The sequence below is a fragment of the Pteronotus mesoamericanus genome, unplaced genomic scaffold (assembly GCF_021234165.1).
Source record: "Pteronotus mesoamericanus isolate MK-2021 breed Mesoamerican mustached bat unplaced genomic scaffold, CSHL_Meso_final scaffold_165, whole genome shotgun sequence".
Taxonomy (NCBI): Eukaryota; Metazoa; Chordata; class Mammalia; order Chiroptera; family Mormoopidae; genus Pteronotus; species Pteronotus mesoamericanus.
Genome location: NW_026555307.1, coordinates 8645939 through 8667056, shown reverse-complemented (window position 1 = coordinate 8667056; position 21118 = coordinate 8645939). Strand labels below are relative to the sequence as shown.

General features: G+C 39.6%; 1 protein-coding gene across 1 annotated transcript in view; it reads left to right on the top strand.

Moving 5' to 3' along the window:
* The window catches only part of ZNF527 (zinc finger protein 527), a 43168-nt gene extending 24953 nt beyond the window's left edge, over positions 1 to 18215 (top strand). The window contains exon 5 of the mRNA XM_054589090.1: positions 16651 to 18215. Within this exon, the coding sequence (XP_054445065.1) occupies positions 16651 to 18215 (1565 nt within the window). The remainder of the gene's footprint in view (positions 1 to 16650) is intronic.
* The last annotated feature ends 2903 nt before the right edge of the window (positions 18216 to 21118 follow it).

Genomic DNA, 21118 nt, shown 5'->3' with positions numbered 1-21118 from the left:
CTCACGAGCAAAGATTAATGAAGGTGGAGGGAGAATAAGGATATTTTAGGAATGGGAAAAAGAATGTTTGATGCCTAATGACAAGAAAAATGGTTTTGAGAGGCTGGAGGTGGGGGAAGTAGTAAGAGTGTGAAATAGAAACAAGTTGTAGGAATAGATAAAATAAAATTTAAAACAAAAATAAGAGAAAGGAAGATGGCAGAATGGAGTAGGAGAAGGGAGGTGCAAATTATGAGATTTGAAATAAATTAAAATTTAAAAAATGTAGTGAAATAATAGGAACAAATTTGAGGGAAAAGAAATGAATTTTAAAAAGCTATGCAGGAGAGAAAATAATGCAAATAGTGAAGACTACAGTGGAATTCATCTCAGCAGGGCCCACTGTTTGCCTCTGTCTTCTTATTCTGATCTTCCCCTGGTAATGTCAGATGGTGTCTTAGTCTGGCCTAGGCAGTCTGTTTGAGACTACAAGTGATCTACAGTCTGTGGCTGTCTCCTTCAAACTTGGCTGGTCCCCTCTGTTCCGCCCTGTCAGCTTTCCATCAGCACAGGACCCAGGAGTGGTTCACTTAATGACCTGAGAGGAGTGCCAGTAAATATTCCACCTGCCTCCAGAGAGGGCCTCTGGTGTGATTGGGAGGATGGGAGCCCTGGGTCACCCCCAGGGGAAGCTGTCCAGTCTTTAGGGAGGATGGTGGGAGTGTTTTCCTGTCCCTTCTCCGTACATCTAGGTCTATTCCACATTCTTCCCAATAATGTATGGTTTCTGGTGGATTAGCTGTCCATTTCCTGTGAGGGGCCAATGTGCGTAAAAGGGTAAACTCTTCCCTACTTTGTGCAGAGAGCAGCTCTCTCTAAGTTCCAGGGCTGAGCAGGGCCCTGAACACCCCTTGTTGCACCTGTCTCTAATTTCAGCTCTGCTTATTTCAGTGGATCAGGGCCCGAGGAACGGTCTAGCTTGTAGTGTCTGGTAGAAAGGGCCCTTTCAGAGCTTTTCCTTCTTTCCCCTGTGGATACGTGCCCAGCAGGGGGGCTCCTAAGCCTGGCCTCTTGATATTTAGAGCCTGTAATCCCTCGGATAGTGGTTGGGTAGGCCTGCCTGTGAGGGGACCTACCTGGTCTCAATGAATCTCAGGCATTTGGCTCCTGGCCATCCAGTCCGCAGTCTTCCACTCCCACAAGAGACACTGGGCCCAAACTCTCCACTTGGCATAACTCCCTGCTCTCAAGCTGTGCTGGAACGGGTCCCACAGTCCCTTCAGCATGACACTATCATTCTGGTTTCTTTGTTGGCAGAGCCTCTGAGCGCACTTGCACTTGTGCACACAAGCACAGGTGCACACAAGCAAAGAGTCCCTTGCTGTGTCTTGAGTCCTGCCTCAGCTCTTCTTTTAAAAGTTTCTGTGTGGCTCCCACACTGCAGCACTGAGCCCTGGTGGGCTCTTCTCTGCATGCACCCCCCTCTCTGAAAAGCCTAAAGCCTCTCTTGGTCAGGGTTGATCACAGCCTGCCAGAGCTTCTGACAGTTTTAGGTAAAATTTCTCTCTGGTTCTCTCCTGGATGGCATTGGGAAGAGTCCAGTAGCAACATATAGCATGAGGCAGTGTCAGGGTGTTCTTGCTGCTCCCTCCAGTGAGTCTCAACACTGGGTGGCCCTGCTCCCATGGTGCTGTCTCTGGAGCCAGCACCACCCTACCTGTCTCTCTCTACTCCCAGAGCTTGTGGCTCCTGAGCTGATCTGCAGCCTCCTCAGTCAGAGTCTGTCACATTTGCAGTTTCCATTGTCCCCAGGGTGGGGAGGCAACAGCCTTCTCCCCAGTAAGTGCCATAGTCCCTAGATCCTGGCTCCTGGCAGCTGTGGCAGGGTGTACAGCCCTGCCCAGTGTGGAGGGCACAGAGACACATATGGGTGCTGAGGTGTAGGCACTCTTGAGCCTTCTTCCCTAGGAGGATATTTTAAATTCCTCAAAATGGCTCCTGCTCCAAATCTGCCCAGCAGAAGTGCTGGGCTGGGCAGTGGCTGTGGTGGCAACTCCATCAGGAGAGCCTGGGCTGCCCCTTCCCAAGTGCCCTGTGGGCAGACAGGCTCTTTCCCATTCACACACATGCCCCACACACTCATCCGTGTACATACTCATTTTTCTGTGTACATATTCACTCATGCACACTGTCACTCACTTTCAGCTGGTTTTTTGAGTTGATTGCTCTGTGGTTTAGATGTAAGACCGGTCCAGGTCTGAGAGCAAATGGACAGAGCTTCTAGCTACTCTGCAGCCACCTTGGATCCTCTCTGGTCATTATTGTTTTAAATGGGTATTTGATCCTTTATTCTCTCTCTATTCTCCTTCTGGTACCCCATGAATCAGATGTTGTTGTGCTTCATGTTGTCCAAAAGGTTATTTATGCTGTCCTCACTTTTAAAAATTCTTTTTTCTTTCTGCTGCTCTGATTGGATGTTTTTTCTAACTTGTCTTCTTAATCACTGATTCGATCCTCTGCTTCATACTACCTACTATTTATTCCTCCAGTGTATTCTTCATTTCTGACTGGTTCTTTTTTATGGTCTCTATGTCCTTTTTCATTCTGTAGAACATCCTTATAACTATTAGTTTAAACTCTATACCTGGTAAGTTGCTTGCCTGTATTTCATTTAGCTCTTTCTTTCTGGAGATTTCTCTTGTTCTTTCATTTGGGGCCTGTTTCTTTGTCTCCCCATTTTGGCTGTTTCTTTTTGTTTGTTTGTTTTTATGTATTAGATAGATCTGTTATGACTCCCAGTTTTTGTGGTGTTTCCTTATGTTGTAGGTGTCCTGTTGGGTCCAGCAGTGCAGTCTTCTTGATCACCTGAGTTGGGTGCTCCAGGAATGTCACTTGTGTGGGTTTTGTGGGATCTCCTGATTGCTATTGGCCTGTTTGTGGGATCGACCCTCAGGCTAGCTGACTGGAGGATTGACCCCAACCACAGTGTATGAGCTCAGCAGGGCAAGGCACCAAGGGGCTCAGAGGATGGAGCTAGTGGATTTCCTCTTTGCAGGCAGTGCCACTCAGTCACTCAAGGGTGGGAATAGTGGCCCCTCCTCCAGAGCCACACCACTCAATCTCTGCCCAAGTCTGCAACCAGAATTCCCCAAGAAAGAGTGCTCCACAGATTCAGGCTGGGTGCAGCCAGCAGACTATTTTCAGGACATGAGCTTGACAGTGTGAGACCATAGGGAGTCAGGAGATCAGGGCAGGAGGTTGGGGGACTAGCACTAGTCAGGCATGTGGTGGGGGTGTGGCCCCCACTTCAGGGCCACACAATTTAGTGTCTGTCTGAGTCTGCAACAAGAGCTCTTCAGCAAAAAGCACACTGAAGGTCCTGGCTGGGTACAGCTAGCAGGCCCCTCTGCAGGGCTTGAGCTTTGGTAGGGCTTGACATTAGTCAGAAGGATGGGGCTAGTGGGCTCTGTTGGGAGGTGGCACCAGTGGCACACAGTGGGGTAAAGTGGCCTTCACATTGGAGCCACACAACTTGTTGTTTGCCTGAATATCTGACAGGAGCTCCTCAAGAACAAAAAATGTACAAAGGTCCTGGATGGGTGCAGCCAGTAGACTTTTTAAAAAAAATTTTCTTATTTTTAGAGAGAAGGGAAAGGATGGAGAAAGAGAGGGAGAGACACATTGTGTGGTTGCCTCTTGAGTGCCCCCTAATGGGGACCCAACCTGTAACCCAGGTATGTGTCCTGACCAGGAATCGATCCAGTGACCCTTTGGTTTGCCAGCTAGCCACTGAGACACACCAGCCAAGACTCTGCAGACTTTTCTGCAGGGCACGAGCTAGACAGGGCAGGGCCCCTGGGATTTGAAAGGACAGGGCTAGTGGGTCTCCTATTTGGGGACTTTGCCAGTTGCACGTGGGGTGAGAAGGGATGGTCCCTACTCCAGAGCCACACAAGTCAGTGTCTGCCAAAGTTTTTTGACAACTTCTGGGTTCACTTAAATCTCCTTAATTGTTCCTCAAGACAGAGTGCACAGTGCCCAAGCTACAGCGGACTTTTCTTCAGGGGATGAGCTCTGCAGGGTAGGGACACCAGGAATCAGGAGGATGGGTTTAGTGCACTCCCCCAGGTTGATGCTATATGGATAGGAATGTTTGACCCAGGGAAGATGGCATCTCTGGGTGGCGTGGAATAGGGACTCAGCACAGGTACCTTGGTAGGTCTCTTCTTGGGGCCACACAACTCAGTTCTCCTCTATGCGACTCCAGTTTGCTCTGAATCACCTTGTCTTACCAGAGCCCTGAATGGTTGTCTAAGAACAAAATTTTATGTGCTGGCCCTTTATAGAGAACACCTGGCTTTCTATTAGACTCATGGCTCTTCCTGGAAGACAGAATCCCCATTGGTTTTCATAGTCAAATGTTATGTGGGCTCCTCTTCCCTTGTCTGGGCCTCCAGGCTGGGGAGCCTGGCATGGAGTTAAGACCTCCTGCTCCTCAGGGGAAACTTTGCAGTTGAGATACCTCTAGATTCTCAACCATCGCACATGAGCCCTGGGCCAGCCCTTTCAGCATTTCTGCACTTTCTTGGTTACAAGTACTTCTGTTCAACTAGGTTTTAGTTGATTGATCTATAATTTAGTTGTAAATCTGGTTTGGCACTGGGAGGAAGTGAGTGTAGCTTCCACTGCAGCTGTCTTGGATCCCCCTACTTTATACATTTTTTAACTGCTTGGTTATTTTATAATGAATATCATTTCTATTTATTTATTTATTTTTTTTGTAGAAATATTTTATCTTAAAATAAAGTGGATGCTATTTTGATGTACAGAGGGACAAAGAGAATCCTGAGTTCATTTAGGAGACAATGATCATTGTTTCTAGAACAAAGCAAATGTGGAATGACTCTTAGCAGTTTGCATTCTAGTCTATAGTTCTAACACTTTCCTTGATTTTTTTTATGTTTATTTTATTTTTTTAATTAATTTATTTACTTTTTAAATACATTTGTCTCTGTCTTCCCCCCACCTCTTTCCCTTGCCCCCTCCCACCTTCCCTCCCTCAGCTCTTCCCCTTTGGTTTTGTCCATGAGTCCTTGCTATATGTTCCTTAAGAAAAATGCTTCCCTGTCTGGTGTGGCTCAATGGATTGAGGCTGCCCTGAGAACCAAGGGGTCATAGGTTGGATTCACAGTCAGGGCAAATGCCTGGGTTGCACACCAGATCTGCAGCTGGGGGCTTGTGAGAGGCAATCACATACTGATGTTTCTTTCTCTCTCTTTCTCCCTCCCTTCCCCTTTGTCTAAAAATAAATAAATAATTTTTTTAGAAAAGAAAGAAAAATGTTATAAAGCAGCCCTAATACTAGTCCTCAGCTGTAGCTCCCATACAGATTCAGATTGATATAGAAATACTTCCACGCAGTTTTCCTATATCCCTTCAACCAGCTCCGGTCAGGATGGGGGTTGTTCATGCTCCTCTTTGCTGTATTCTTCTCTGCATCCCATAAGTTTTTTATGCTTCAAGTATATTTCTCTTGACATTTCCCCTCAATAATAGATCATTTTACATATCACCTTAGTTCAGTTTTTTCAGAGGGGTTTTAATGGAAGGAATATATAAAATGCAAGGCTTAGGTCATATTATTGGTCCTAGGAATTTTTTTCTTCTTTTACATTATTGGTCATTTTGCCATATATCCTTTAAAATAATTATATAAGTTCAGAAATAAAATCTTTATGGAGTTCTGATTGAAATTGACTTAATATAAATTAACTAGTAAATAAGCATGTATACATATTTTTCATTTGATGCAGGTATATATTTTTATTTAAATCTTCTTTAAAATAATATTATAGGACCTTTTTATTGTTTCTGTATACCATACTCTCTTCCAATTACTTATATACTAATTGTAATCATCGTTCTTGGCCTTCACTTCACATTTTCTTCCATTGTCTTGCCATTTGCAATCTGGCTTCTGCCCCTCTAGTTTCATTAAATTCATGTGCCTTTCCTCATTTTCATATTCCCCATCTTGATGAGATATATAAAATAGTTCTGACCACAATTCTTTTCCTCCATCCAAATCTGTGTCCTCTTTTTCTCTCTCTTTAACTAGCTCCTGTTACTATTTTTCTGTCTTTTCTTCATTCAACCCTAAGATCTTTTTCATATTAATCTGGATCTCTATCCAGTGCTGCTTAATAGAATATGCTCTGATGATGGAAATGACCTGTATGTGTGCTCTTCTATACAATAGCCATGTTTGACTGATGGGGGATGTACTCCGTTTCCCATAGAGTCCCCCCAAGCTGCTGAGGATGGGGAAGTAAGTCATTCCAGACACTCTCGGTCTGCCAGGAAAAGGGGGTGGCAATTCCCTCTAGTGGAGAGTGCACTGAATCCTTCCCTTAAAGCAGCTTTTAGAGAATGATATGCGCAGGGGTATACAGCATGCATACAAAGCCTATCAATCTATATCAAAAGGCTATTATAGATAATAAACTGAAGAAATACAGAGGTTTGTCTTAAATCAAGGTGTCAGACAAGTTGGCACCAGATGTTCATTAAGGTACAATTTTGGGGGCTCAGAAGTTATCTCCTTTTGGTGAAATGAAACACCTGGTTTTTCCTTATCAGGGCAGTGTGAAGCAGAGCAAACTTCGGTAATTATATTGTATTTTTTATTGGGGCTACAGTTCCCAGTACCACCCAAAGTGGTCCCCAACATCAGTATTCATTAACTTGTGGGCATTCTTAGCAAAGTAAGTTTCATAGGATTTAATGCATTCTTTTTCCAGGCCTAATTGTACCCAGGAACCACCTGATCCAGGTTAGGGCTGTACTTGCCTTTAATATTTTTCACTGACCCAGTCAGGCAGCTGGGCAGGCACCCAAGAAATGACGAGATTTCTTTCAAATAGAATGAGTACTCTGGCCATGACAAAGCCAAGGGATGAGGGTCTTTTGCCTCTTCTCCATTTCCTCCAAGTCCTTCCCTGATGGTCCCTATGTGACTGCCTGTCTTAGGTTGCCCCTGCCATCGAGGGGTTTTACCTGTCTGGGGCCAAGCAGGGCCTATTTTCTCAAGGCCTCCTTGCTCAGCTCCAACCTTGGGGCCCTCTTGCCTGTCAGCAAGGCTGCAGTCCCTGAAACCAGGCTGGATGGTTCCCAATATCTGACTATTGAGCACTTAAAATATGGCTAGGTGTGACTGAGAAACTTTTTAAACTTTTGAGAATTTATCTGAAGAAACCTGAAACACCAATTCAAAAGAATATATGCACCCCTATAGTCATTGCAGCATGATTTACAACAGGTTTTGGAAGCAGCCCAAGTGTTGATTAGTAGATCAGTGGATAAAAACCTGTGGTACATTTACACAATGAAATACTACTCAACCTTAAAAAAAAGGAGAAAATTTTACTCTTTGTGACAGCATGGATGGATCTGGAGAACATTATGCTTAGTGAAATAAGCCAGTCAGAGAAAGATGAATACCATATGATTTCACACATATGTGGAATCTAATGAACAAAATGAACTAAAAAGCAAAACAGACAGACTCAGGGCAGGCTGACAGCTTTGAGGGGGAAGGTTGGGAGGATGTGGGAGATTGAGCAAAAAAGAAAAAGAAAGAAAGAACTCATGGACACAGACCACAGTGTGGTCAATGTTGGAGGAGGCTATCAGGGAGATAAATGGTAACAAAAAATATAATAAAATAAAAAAAATTAAGAACAAACTACTGATACATACACTAACTTTTTTAAATTTTAATTAACTAAATTGCCATATGTGATTAGTGGCTGCCTTATTGAATAGCATAATTCTATACAGTCTTTTACAGAAGGAGATCCAATCTGTAGGTCTGGATGTCATTAATCAGGTTATTAGTCATTGGAACATATTTTGGGCATTAGCAGCAAACTCCCTTCTTCTTACGATTTCTCCATAAGGTACAAATATCAATATTTTTTTAAAGAAAAAAGTCACAGATATGAGTTTACAGCATAGGGAAAATAGTCAATATTATTGTAGTAACATTTTTGTGACTGATGATTACTGAACTTAATCTGATGACCACATAATAAGGAATATAAATATCAAATCACCATGTTGTACACCTGAAACTGATATAATATTTTATGTGAACTACACTTTAATTAAAGAAAGATTTCCCCATAGGTCTTATCTTTTTTCCCCTCAGACTTCCCACTATAATCTCCTGGATTTCAAACTAGGTTCACAGTCTAATAAGACCTTTTCCTCTTCCAACATTATATATAAGCTTACTTACTATGTAGTTCTGACTGGATTTAAAATTTGATCATACTTATAACTTCTGTCTTTTTACAGACCATATTCAGTTGGAAATTACAAATCTAATGTATTTCCTGGATACATTTTGACACTAAAGAGCTTACCTCTTCTATTGTTGGTCTTGCCACTTGACCATCAACCTATTTCAAAATCCCATATGTAATAGAAATCAGATGTAATAATATCTGAGCCTACTAGTAATTACTTACTGAGTACACATTAATTTGTTTCACTTTATGGTAAAACATCACCAAATATTTATAATGAGCCAAACACTGTTAGATATGTTATATGCAGGGTGGAACAAAAGAAGGTTTACAGTTGTGGATACATGAAACATAGAGTTTATTCTCTTTTTTATTATTTTATTGTTCAAATACAGTTGTCTCCATTTTCCCACCATCACCACTTTACCCTGCCCCAACCACTCCTCCTCCCACACTCAATCCTTCCTCACTTTGGCTTTATCCATGGGTCCTTCATACATGTTCCTTGACTTGACCCTTCCCCTTCTTTTCTTTCTTACCCCCTCCCTCTTCCCTCTCATTACTGTCAGTTTATTTTTTATTTCTATGTTGATGGTTATATTTTTCATCCTTGTTTGTATTGTTGATTAGGTTTCACATATGGATAAGATCATATGGTATTTGTCTTTCATGCCTGGCTTATTTTGCTTAGTATAATGCTCTCCAGTCCCATCCACGCTGTCATGAAGGGTAATCGCTCTCTTTCTTTCTGCTGCATAGTATTCCATTGTGTAAACGTACCGTAGTTTTTTGATCCACTCATTTATTGATGGGCACTTGGGTTGCTTCCAATATGGGGCTATTATAAATTGTGCTGCTATGAACAGTGGGGTACATAGGTTCTTCTGAATAGTTGTTTTGGGACTCTTAGGGTATAATCCCAGCAGTGGAATCACTGGGTCAAAAGGCAGATCCGTTTTTAGCCTTCAGAAAATTCCATAACTGTTTTCTGCAGTGCCTGCACTAGTCTACATTCACACCAACAGCGTACTAGGGTTCCTTTTCTTCACATCCTCACCAGCTCTTGTTTGTTCATTTGTTCATGATGGCCATTCTGACTGGTGTAAAGTGGTATGTCATTGTGGTTTTATTTGCATCTGTCTGATAGATAGTGATGCTGAGAATCCTTTCATTCCTTTCATATGTTTCTTGGCCCTGTGTATGTCCTCCCTGGAGAAGTGTCTGTTCATGTCCTTTGCCCAGTTTTTAATTGGGTTGTTTATCTTCCTGGAGTGAAGTCATGTGACTTCTTAATATATTTTGGAGATCAAACTTGTGTGAGGTATCATTGGCAAATATATTTTCCCATACAGTTGGTTCCCTTTTCATTTTGCTGATGTTTTCTTTAGCTGTGTGGCAGCTTTTTATTTTGATGAAGTCCCATTTGTTTATTAATTCCTATATGTCCCTTGCTGTAGTGGACATAACAGTGAAAATATTGCTGCATGGCATATCTCACAGTTTCCTGCCTGTGTTCTCCTCCAGGACTTTTATGGTGTCACAACTTATATTTAAGTATTTTTTCCATCTTGAGTTTATTTTTGTGTATGGTGTAAGTTGGTGGTCAAATTTCCTTTTTTTTTGCATGTAGCTGTCCAGATCTCCCAACACAATTTGTTGAAGAGGTTATTTTTATTCCATTTTATGCTTCTGTCCCGTTTATCAAATATTATTTGACCATAGAGACAAGTGTTTACTTCTGGGCTCTCTGACCTGTACCCTTGAGCCTGTTCTTATTGACAGTAACAGACAATTTTGATTATAGTGGCCTTGTAACATACTTTCATGTCAAGTATTGTGACCTTTCTACATTGTCCTTCTTTTTCAAAATTGCTGCAGCTATTCGGGGCATTTATGGTCCATATAAATTTTTTAAATGTCTGTTCTATATCTGTGAAATACCTAATTGGGATTTTAATAGGGATTACATTCAATTGATACATTGCTTTTGGTAATATGGATATTTTGATGATGTTAATTCTTCCAATCCATGAACACGGTATATGCTTCCATTTATTTGTGTCTTCCTTAATTTCTTTCTTCAGTATTGTGAAGTTTTTTGAGTACAGGTGTTTTACCTCCTTAAGTTTATTCCTAGGTTGCTGTAGCAAACGGGATTTTTTTTTTCCTGATCTCTGATTCTGATATTTCATTATTAATGTAGAAAAATACCTTCGACTTCTGAATATTGACTTTATATCCTGTTGTTCTGGCAAATTTACTTATTAGGTCGAGTAGTTTTCTGGTGGAGTCTATAGGGTTTTCTATGTACACTATCATGTCATCTGCAAACGATGACAGTTTTATTTCCTCCTGTCCAATTTGGATGCCTTTTACTTCTTTTTCTTGTCTGATCCCTGGGGCTAGGACTTCCATTACTACGTTGAATAGAAGTGGTGAAAGCGGATATCCTTGACTTGTTCCTGATCTTAGTGGGAAAGCTTTTATTTGCCGATTGAGTATGATGTTGGATATAGGTTTTTCATATAGACTTTATCATGTTGAGATATGGCCCCTTTACTCCCACTTTGTCAAGTGTTTTGATCATAAATGGGGATTATACCTTAATCAGATGCTTTTTCAGCAACTTTTGATATCATGTGATTTTTGTTTTTCCTTTTGTTTATGTGATAACTACGGTTTATTGATTTGTGAATATTGAGCCGTCCTTGCATCACTGGGATAAATCACACTTGATTGTGGTTGATGTTCTTTTTAATATATTGCTGGATACAGTTTGCAAATATTTTGTTGAGGATTTTAGTGTCTGTGTTCATCAGCTATATTGGACTGTAGTTTTCTTTCTTTGTTGTGTCTCTATTTGGTTTTGGGATTAGGATAATGGTGGCCTCATAAAAAGAGTTTGGGAGGCTTCCCTCTTCTTGGCTTTTTTGGAATACTCTGAGGACATGGGTTAGCTTTTTCTAAAATGTTTTGTAAAATTCTCCTGTGAAACTGTCAATTCCAGGGCTTTTGCATGCTGGGAGTTTTGTGATTTCTGGTTCTATTTCCCCAGCTATTATTGATTTGATCAGTGTTTCTGCTTCTTATACATTCAGTGTTTGAAGGTTATATTTTTCCAGAAATTTGTCTATATCATCTAGGTTTCCAGATTTCATGGGATGTAGTTGTTCATAGTAATTTCTTACAATCCTTTGTATTTCTGTGCTATCAGTTGTAATTTTTCCTCTTTGATTTCTGATTTTACTTATTTAGGTCCTTTCCCTTTTTCTCTTGGGGAGTCTGCTTAAAGGCTTCTCGATTTTGTTTATCATTTCAAAGGACCAGCTCCTGAGTTTATTGATCCTTTGAATTGTTCTTTCTGTCTCTATGTCATTCAGTTCTGCTCTGATCTTGATTATTTCCTTCCTTCTACTTGCTGTGGGCTTTCTTTGTTGTTGTTTCTCCAGTCCTTGAAGATGTAGGGTAAGGTCGTTTATTTGAAGTGTTTCTGCCATTTTTAGGTAGTCCTGTATTGCTATGAAATTCCCTCTCAGGACTGCCTTTGCTGTGTCCCATAGGTTTTGGACTGTAGTGTGTTACTTTAAATGTTTTGATTTCTTCTTTGATTTCATTATTGACACACTCAATGTTAATAGGATGCTATTTAGTCTCCATGAATTTGAATGTTATTGACTTTTTTCCTTGAGGTGGGTTTCTCGTTTCAAGCCCTTGTGGTCCACGAATATGCTTGTTATGATTTCAATTTTCCTGAATTTGTTGAGGCTTGTTTTTTGTATCCTATTGTGTGGTCTATCTTTGAAAATATTCTGTGTGCATTTGAAAAGAATGTGTATTTTCTTCTTTGTGGTGAAAGATCTACATATGTCAGTTAAATTCATTTGATCTATGTGTCATTCACTTCCATAATATCCTTGTTGATTTTTTGATTGGAAGAGCTATCCTCTGTTGAGAGTGGGGTGTTAAAATCCCTTACTATCTGTGTGTTGCAATCTATATATTTCTTGAAGTCTTCAAATATTTTCCTTATACATTTGGGTGCCCCTCTATTGAGTGCGTATAGGTTTACAATGTGTATGTCTTCTTGATGGATTCTTCCCTTGAGTATCGTGATGTCCTTTTGTGTGACTTTTTATGGCCTTTGTCTTGAAATCTATTTTGTCTGATATTAGTATTGCTACTCCATCTTTTCTTTTCCTCTCCATTTGCTAGGAATATTTTTTTGCATCCCTTTACTTTCAGTTTGTGAAGGTCCTTAGTTCTGAGGTGAGCCTCTTGTAGGTAGCATATGTGTAGGTCATGTTTTCTTATTCATTTAGGTACCCTATGTCTTTTGAGTGGAGAGTTTAATCCATTTACACTTATAGTTATTATTGATATGCATGTACTCATTTTCTCCTTTTGAACCTGTATTCCTCTTTTTCTCCATCTCCTTAAAGCAGTCCCTTTAGCATATCTTACAGTGCTGGTTTGGTGGAGGTGTATCCTTTATACTTCTTTAGTCTGGGAGACTCCTTATTTCACCTTCCATTTTAATTAAGAGCCTTGCTGGGTAGAGCAATCTTGGTTGCAGGCCTTTGCTTTTCATTAGTTGAAATATTTCTTGCCATACCCTTCTGGCTTGTAGTGTCTCTGTTGAGAAGTAAGCTGCTAGCCATACCGTGGCTCCCTTGTTGTTACTACCTGTTTCTCCTTTTCTGCCTTTAAGATTCTCTCTTTGTCTTTGATATTTGCCATTTTAATGATGATGTGTCTTGGACTGGGCATCATTGGGTTCCTCTTGAATGGGACCCTCTGTGCTTCCTGGACTTGTTTGACTTTTTCTCTCCTCCAGTTAGGGAAGTTGTCCATCATGACTTTTTCAAGTATGTTCTCTGTCCCTTTCACATCCTCTTCTCCTTCTGGTATCCTGATTATATGGATATTATTATGTTTCAGGTTGTCCTTCATTTCCCTAAATGCCTCTTCATTTTTTTAGTCTTTTTTCATTTTCTTGCTCTTCCTTGGAGTTTTTTCTCCCTTTTCCTCCAGCTCGCTGATTTGGTCCTCGGCTTCATCTAGCCAGCTTTTGATTCCTTCTGCTGTGTTCTTCAATTCAGAAATTGTATTCTTCATTTACTCTTGTCTCTTAGTGATGGTTTCTGTGTCCTTTTTCATGCTTATATGGTGTGCAGTAAGTTCCTTGTAGTTTCCCTGTAGTTTTTGGTAATTCTCTCCATGCTCACTGAGCTCATTGAGCTTCCTTAGAACCGTTGTTCGGAACCAACATCTGATAATTTACTTGCCTCTATTTCCTTTACTTCTCTTTGTGGGGATTCCTCCTTTCCCTTTGAGTGAGGCGTGTTTCTTTGTCTTCCCATTATTCATGAGACTCTTCTCTTTTGCTTCTGCTTCTTAAGTTAATTTGTCTTGATTTTATGACTTTGTGGTGTGAACTTTTCTGGTTGGAGACCACTGTTTGTAGTTTCTGGATCTGCCTCTGATGATGTCAGATGTTGACCCTGTCTGACCTTAGGTGGTCTGTTTGAGACTTTCAGTAATCTACTGTTTGTGGCTGTCTTCTTCAGCTGTTAATCTATTCACTCTGCACTTAGCAAGATGCCTTAGACAACTCAGGGTTGGGTTATTGGGTTCTTTCATACTGCTGCTGTATGGGGGAGGAATCCGCATCAGGATCCCGCTGGCTACTCTCTCCATTCTCTCCCCAAAGCCTCCATCCCCAGTCTCTCTTCAAGTGTTTGTAGACCACTCTGTGCCCCCCTTTAACCAGGAATCTACTGTCTGTGGCTGCCACTCTGCACTCAGCAGGTATCTTAGACAGCACTGGGCAGCATCGAATCCCACCTGGGGACGGGATAGTGGGTCATTTGACACAGGTGCCACTCATGTGGAGTGGTTTCTGCCTGCGTAAGATGGCTGCCGCTGCATGGGGGTGAGTCCGCAGTGAGGTCTCACCAGCTACTCTCTCAGTTGTCTCCCCAAAGCCTCATTCCCCGGTCTCTCCTCAGGCATCTCTAGCCCACTCTGCCCCTGCCTTTGCCGGAGACCAGGGTAAGTGGCTGCAAATAAAAATTTTGCGTTGGCCCTTTAGAAGGCTCTCTGCGTCTCCAGCCCCCTGTCTCTGGCAGAGAGTGACCCTGCCGCTTTTTGCAGCTGGCTCTTTTCTGTGTACATTTTGGGCTCTGGTGCTGTGAGCTAGAGATCTCTACTTTTGGTTTAGACCCCGCTCTTCTCAGAGGGGCCAACTCACTGTTTCAGTATCCTTTTGGTTCTGCTGCCTGTGGGTGCCCACCCACCTTCTCAGGTCTGTACTGTACTCCTTACCAGTTAGATTGCGCTAAAGCCAATTCTTCTGTCTCCGAGGTTAAAAGGCTCCTCTCTCACTATTGTTCAGTTGTGTGTTCCAGACGATTTCTCCCTAATTTAGTTGTAATTCCAGGTTGGTCCTGGGAGGAAGTCAATGTGACTTCCACTCACTCCTCCACCATCTTGATATTCCCCTCATAAATATATTGACCTCTTAGTATTTCTCTACTTCAATCATAGTGAATATATTTTCCACATGGATGATATGTATTTCCTGTTTTATACTTTCCACTGGAAATAACCTATATGGAGTTCTTTCTGTTGTAGCGTTTATCTGCTTACCTAACTCCATAATATTCTTTTTATTTTTTAATTTTAAGAGAGTGGTTGGAGTCTAGGCACCCCAGAATCCCCCATTTTAGAAATGTGTGTAATATCCTTCCTTCAGGCTTGTTTTACCCAGCATTGCAATAGGTACCACATAAAGCTACTGTTTTCCTAGAGTAAAGATTTACCGTTGGTAAGAGGGAATATAGTGGTCCTGAGTGATAGATACAGGAGATGTTTAGGAGAGAAGGTTAGGAAACTAAAGTAGTTGTTCTTCTGTAGAAAGAAAGTGTGGACCTAACATGGATAAGTGAACAAATCCCTTCCAGGCCTCGCTTGTGATATGGGTCCAAGGAGGAGAATATCCATGGCTATATGTAGGAGGAACTGTGGAGAAAATAATCACTAAGCACATCAAAGTGAAAATGACTCCATTACTGAAATAATTACTGTATTTTGGAACCCTCAGCAAAGCCTTGAAAATCAAGCCCCTCTTCCTTAATTAAGGTAGAGAGTTTTGATCTCCGTTTTTCTGACATTTATGCTACTCATAATCATTATCATATTAACTAATTGTTTTTTTAAAGATTTTATTTATTTTTTTAGAGCGGGGAAGAGAGAGAGAAAGAGAGGGAGAGAACATTAATGTTGTGGTTGCCTTTCATGTGTCCCCACTGGGGACCTGGCCTGCAACCCAGGCATGTGCCCTAGACTGGGAATCAAACCAGAAACCCTTTGATTCGCAGGTTGGCACTCAATGACTGAGCCACACCAGCCAGGGCCATATTAACTAATTGTTTATATGCCATATTGAATTTTTATGCACAGAAGTTTTCTCTTATTAGAATTTTAAAAAGAGAGAAGACCTGTGTCTCAGACATTTTTTATCCTCTACTAGGTATTCTAGTAGTAGGTTCCATATAGTTGAATATAACCTGGTTATTGTGATCTGACAGTAAAACAACTTTCTTGTTTTTCTCTTTTTGAGATTATATTATAAGCAATAGTTCTCTATTTTATCTCAACTAGTATCCTCTCCTGAAAATATCAAGTATGTCCTGAGGTATGTTTTCTTAACGATGAGACATGTTCACCTCTAGATTCCTACTACACACTGAGAAAACTTTTTGCCCTCCTCTGGTCTCATAAAATTTTAAAGTTGTTGAGTATTCGGTGAGCATTCATAGATTCAAAAAATGCTGCTATTGTAATAGGCACTGGATACAGCAGCACAAAAAGAAGAAGAAGAAGAAGAAGAAGAAGAAGAAGAAGAAGAAGAAGAAGAAGAAGAAGAAGAAGAAGAAGAAGAGAGTAATCCCTGCCCTTGTGGAGCTTTTCATCCTATGAATAGCGCTGGATAGTGCAGGATGGACTGGAGACTTTAAAGATTAGATGCAGGAAAACTGTGATTGTGATCAAATCAGTTGTCTCTGGTTCTTTATCTTTTTGGCATCTGGCTTTGTCTACATCCTGCTGCCCTACATTTAACCTGTTTCCCCTGTCACCTCCTCTTCATTACCAACACATATACCTTCCTTTAGCAGTTCTTTTTATTCTTTGTGCTTTTTTTGTATTTTGTTCATTTTGTATAACATCATTTGAGAGATGTCAGAATGATGTACTTTCTTTCCTCATTACTTCAATTAAATTCTTCAATTTCTTTTATAATAGTTTTCTTTCTCCTTGCAAAAGATAAAAAGAATACATTTGCTTTCTTGATATTTTTCAGACTGGGAGTCTTGGTGTGAAATCAAGGAATTATCTCCAAAATGGTACATTGATGAAGAGGAAATTTCCCAGGGCATAGTAATGGGAAGACTTAAAAGTCATGACTTTCAATACTCCAGTTTCAGAGAAACTTGGAAACATGAGGGTGAATTTGAGCAGTGTCATGGAAATCAGGAGAGGCATTTCAGGCAAGTGGCAAGTTTTAAGGAAATCTATGCTGTGAAAAGAGACAATGAATATAAAAATTTTGAAAGAAATATTTTCTTGAAGTCAGTACTTTTAACACAACAGAGAGTTTCTGCATTACAGCGGGTACATACATTTGATATTTATGATAAAATGTTCCCTTCAAATTCAGTCCTAATTGAACATAGAAGACGATGTGCTGAGGAGGAATCTTTGATAGGTAATGAATGTAAAGAATTCAAACAGAGTACATACTTTAGTAAAGATATAGGAATTCCTCCTGGAGAGAAACCTTATGAAAGTCATGATTTTTCAAATTTCTTAAGTTTCCACTCATTACTTACTCAACATCAAACAACTCATTTTGGAGAATTACCCAATGAATGTGGTGATGCCTTTAGTTGTTACTCATTATTTACTCAACCTCAGAGAATTCACAGTGGAGAGAAACCATATGCATGCAATGACTGTGAAAAAACCTTTAACCATGACTTCTTTCTCAGTGAACATCAGAGAACTCATATTGGAGAGAAACCATATGCATGTAAGGAATGCAAGAAAGCCTTTAGACAGAATGCACACCTTGCTCAACATCAGAGAATTCATACTGGAGAAAAACCCTTTGCATGCAATGAATGTGGGAAGGCCTTTAGCCGTTATGCCTTCCTTGTTGAACATCAGAGAATTCACACAGGAGAGAAGCCATATGAATGTAAGGAATGTAATAAAACCTTCAGACAGAGTGCACACCTTAATCAACATCAGAGAATTCACACTGGAGAGAAACCATACCAATGTAATCAGTGTGGAAAAGCCTTCAGCAGACGCATAGCCCTTACTCTGCATCAAAGAATTCATTCAGGAGAGAAACCCTTTAAATGTAACGAATGTGGGAAGACCTTTGGCTATCGCTCACATCTTAATCAACATCAGAGAATTCATACTGGAGAAAAGCCCTATGAGTGCATCAAATGTGGGAAGTTCTTCCGGACTGATTCACAACTTAATCGACATCGTAGAATCCACACTGGAGAGAGACCTTTTGAATGCAGCAAATGTGGGAAAGCCTTCAATGATGCTTTAGTTTTAATTCATCATAAGAGAGGTCATGCAGGAGAGAAACCCTATGTTTGTAACAAATGTGGGAAAGCTTTCAGTTGTGGCTCATACCTCTATCAACATCAGAGAATTCATACTGGGGAGAAACCCTATGAATGCAATGTATGTGGGAAGGCTTTCCATCAGATATTATCCCTTAGGCTACACCAGAGAATTCATATTGGAGAAAAACCTTATAACTGCAGTGAATGTGGAAATAATTTTAGCTGTGCCTCCACCCTTAGACGACATCAGAAAATTCATGATAGAAAAACTCTCTGACTATAACAAGTATAAGAAAGAAAACATTCAGTCACCACTCAGTCCTTATTAAATAAATACCAGTGAATTCTTTGTTTAGTAATTCTATGAATGTAGTACATATGGAAAAACCTTCAGTTCATGAGCATCCCTTATTTGAAATAGCCTGAGTAGTAGACATCTGTTACTTTGTGATCTGTTCTGTGCCCTTTTTGAGACATACCTCCCCCTCAATGCATATGATTCTGGTGAAACTATTAATCAGGGAGGACGGTGAATTGGTCGTAGGCTGGCCAGTTATTTCCCTCAACCTAGTGATTAAGAAGGGATTGGCAAATGACCCTATCTGGACCAATAGAGCTGTAGCAGGCATTATTATGGGTAATAAGAGGATTTTTTTAACTGCAAGTTTCAAGGATTTAGTAAGGTTAAAAACTTACTAGCAGAGTTTTTTGTTTTTTGTTTTTTGGGGTTTTTTTTTTGCCATTACATGAGAAAAGCTTTTCCAAGATAAATGAAACATGGACAAAAATGGAGGTAAGAGACAGAAATCTGATGACATTGTTTGAGCTCTTGGATGCAGTCATGTCTGAACTCTACACTATCCCTCACTTTTTCATTTTTGTGAGCCAGTAAAAAAAAAAATTATTTTTTGCTTTAGTTAATTTTAACTGGATTTATATATCTTGGAATTAGAGCCCTGATGCATATACCATATATTTGCTACACAAGTAAGAGAGCCTTGATCTTTTATATGGCATAATTATTTATTCTGAAAAGTTGTGATATAACAAATATGCAGAAGTTCAATACAAAACTTCATAAAGCTGATAGAATTGTTTCATTTTATTTGTTGATAATTAATTTGGTATTTATTACTCTGTTTCACAATAAGGATGAATTTTTTTTAATTCACCTAGTAAAACTCCTTAATGGGCTTTCTCATAAGGAATTAAAATTATTTATGGCAAGTGACTCACCTTAGGCCTTCAAAGAAAGAATGACAAGTTAAGAGAATAACGGATTCATCAATTTAGTGAATGACTTTTCATTTTAAAGAAATTATTTAATTTTCTGCTTTTGGCATGTGTTTAAACAAAGTCTGTGGTAGAATGTAAGATAGAATTGAAAATGAGGTCTTTTGTGGGTGGGTTGTAAACTTCATTTAAGAAGTTTATGGAGCCCTGGCTGGTGTAGCTCAGTGGACTGAGCGCTGGCCTGTGAACCAAATGGTCAGCAGTTCACTTTCCAGTCAGGGCATGTGCCTGGGTTGCGGGCCAGGTCTGCAGTAGAGGGGCACTCAAGAGGCAACCACATGATGTCTCCCTCTCTTTCTCGTTCCCTTCCCCTCTCTAAAAATGAATAAATAAAATCTTTAAAAAAAATTGATGGATAACTTCTTTGCAACTCAAGACATCAGATAAAGACATTACTGGCAGATAGAATAAGCTATTTTCAAATAATGGTAAAAATAAGTTGGAGTCTAAAATATTTAGAGAATAAATATTAACATTCTACAGAGTATTGGTGAACATGAGGGTATGAAGAAGTGTATTCCTATTTTATGGGTGGATGTGGGGAGGTAAACCTTGATGTTATGGAAATGTAGTTGGATGATATGGAAATAGTTAGAACCAGTCGGAACCTTGGGCATTGTCTGGAGATAATGTATAAAAGCAGAGCAGAACAAAAGAGCTAGGAAAGAGTGAAGACTTACATGGGTGCATGGACTGCAACAGTGGCCACTACTTTCACTATTTCTTTAATAGCCAATTTATACTTATATCTTACAAATATCTGAAAATTATTTTTCTTAAGTATTAAGACAAATTACCTTTAAACAACTTTAAAGTACAGATTTAATATATATATTTGAATACTTCAGACACCGAACAGAAACAAATGTAATAAAATATTGTCAAACATTTTACATTAAATCAAAAATATATTAATATCATAAGCTAAATTCATGTCTACATTTCTTTATTCCTTATATTTCTTGTAGGTGTAGGAACATTTATTATAATACTTTCTAAGGGTTGAGTAATAACTTATTTTGAAAGCTCCCCAAGATTACAGTAAACTTACCAAGCCTAAAGGAAAAAGAATAATGACACACAATTGAAGAGTCTGAGTTATTCACTAATTAATTCCTGATCTAAGTATGGCACCTGATTTCTTCCTCCATGGTACCCAAACCACCGACTGATTCTTTGTTTTTACAGTTAAACTTCATTCATAATGTTAATAAAATCTTTATATCCATTCCTTTAGCATAGGTGTTTGTAGTTTATGCTCTGGTGTTTCTCCTCACAGGGAGGTACTGTTTATTTGCAGCTATACAACCCATTGTCTTGTGATATATTGACTTGTTCTTTTAGCATTATTAAAAACTCATGCTTCATTAGTACGTTCCAGATCAGTTAATTTAGGACATACTGGTGACGAATCCCTTTCCATTTTGTTCATTGTGATCAATCATGAACCATTAGATTTCCTTTTTTAATTTGTATGCTGAATGTATCTTTCTGCTTTGTTTTAGTTTATGTCATTTTTACTTGTCATATTTAAGAGTTTTTAAAATTTACCCTTCGTTAAGTAGAAAGTTTGCATTTGTATGTGTGTTTGTGTTTTATTTAAATTTTTTGTTTTGAATGCTTACTGTGTGCCAGGCATTGTTCTAATCTGGATATTGGAGATAAAAATAGTGAATTACAGAGACAAAGCCCACTGATTTCTAATAATTAATATACTTAAAGCTATACATTTTCCTTTACAACATAAGTTGTGTCCTACAATTTTGACATTTAGTGTTTTTGTTATTTACCTCCGCATATATTAGAATATACTTTAGGTATTCTTTAACTCAAAAATCTTGTTTGCCTTTTTGTTATTGTTTCTAAAGTAATTGCATTATAGTTAGA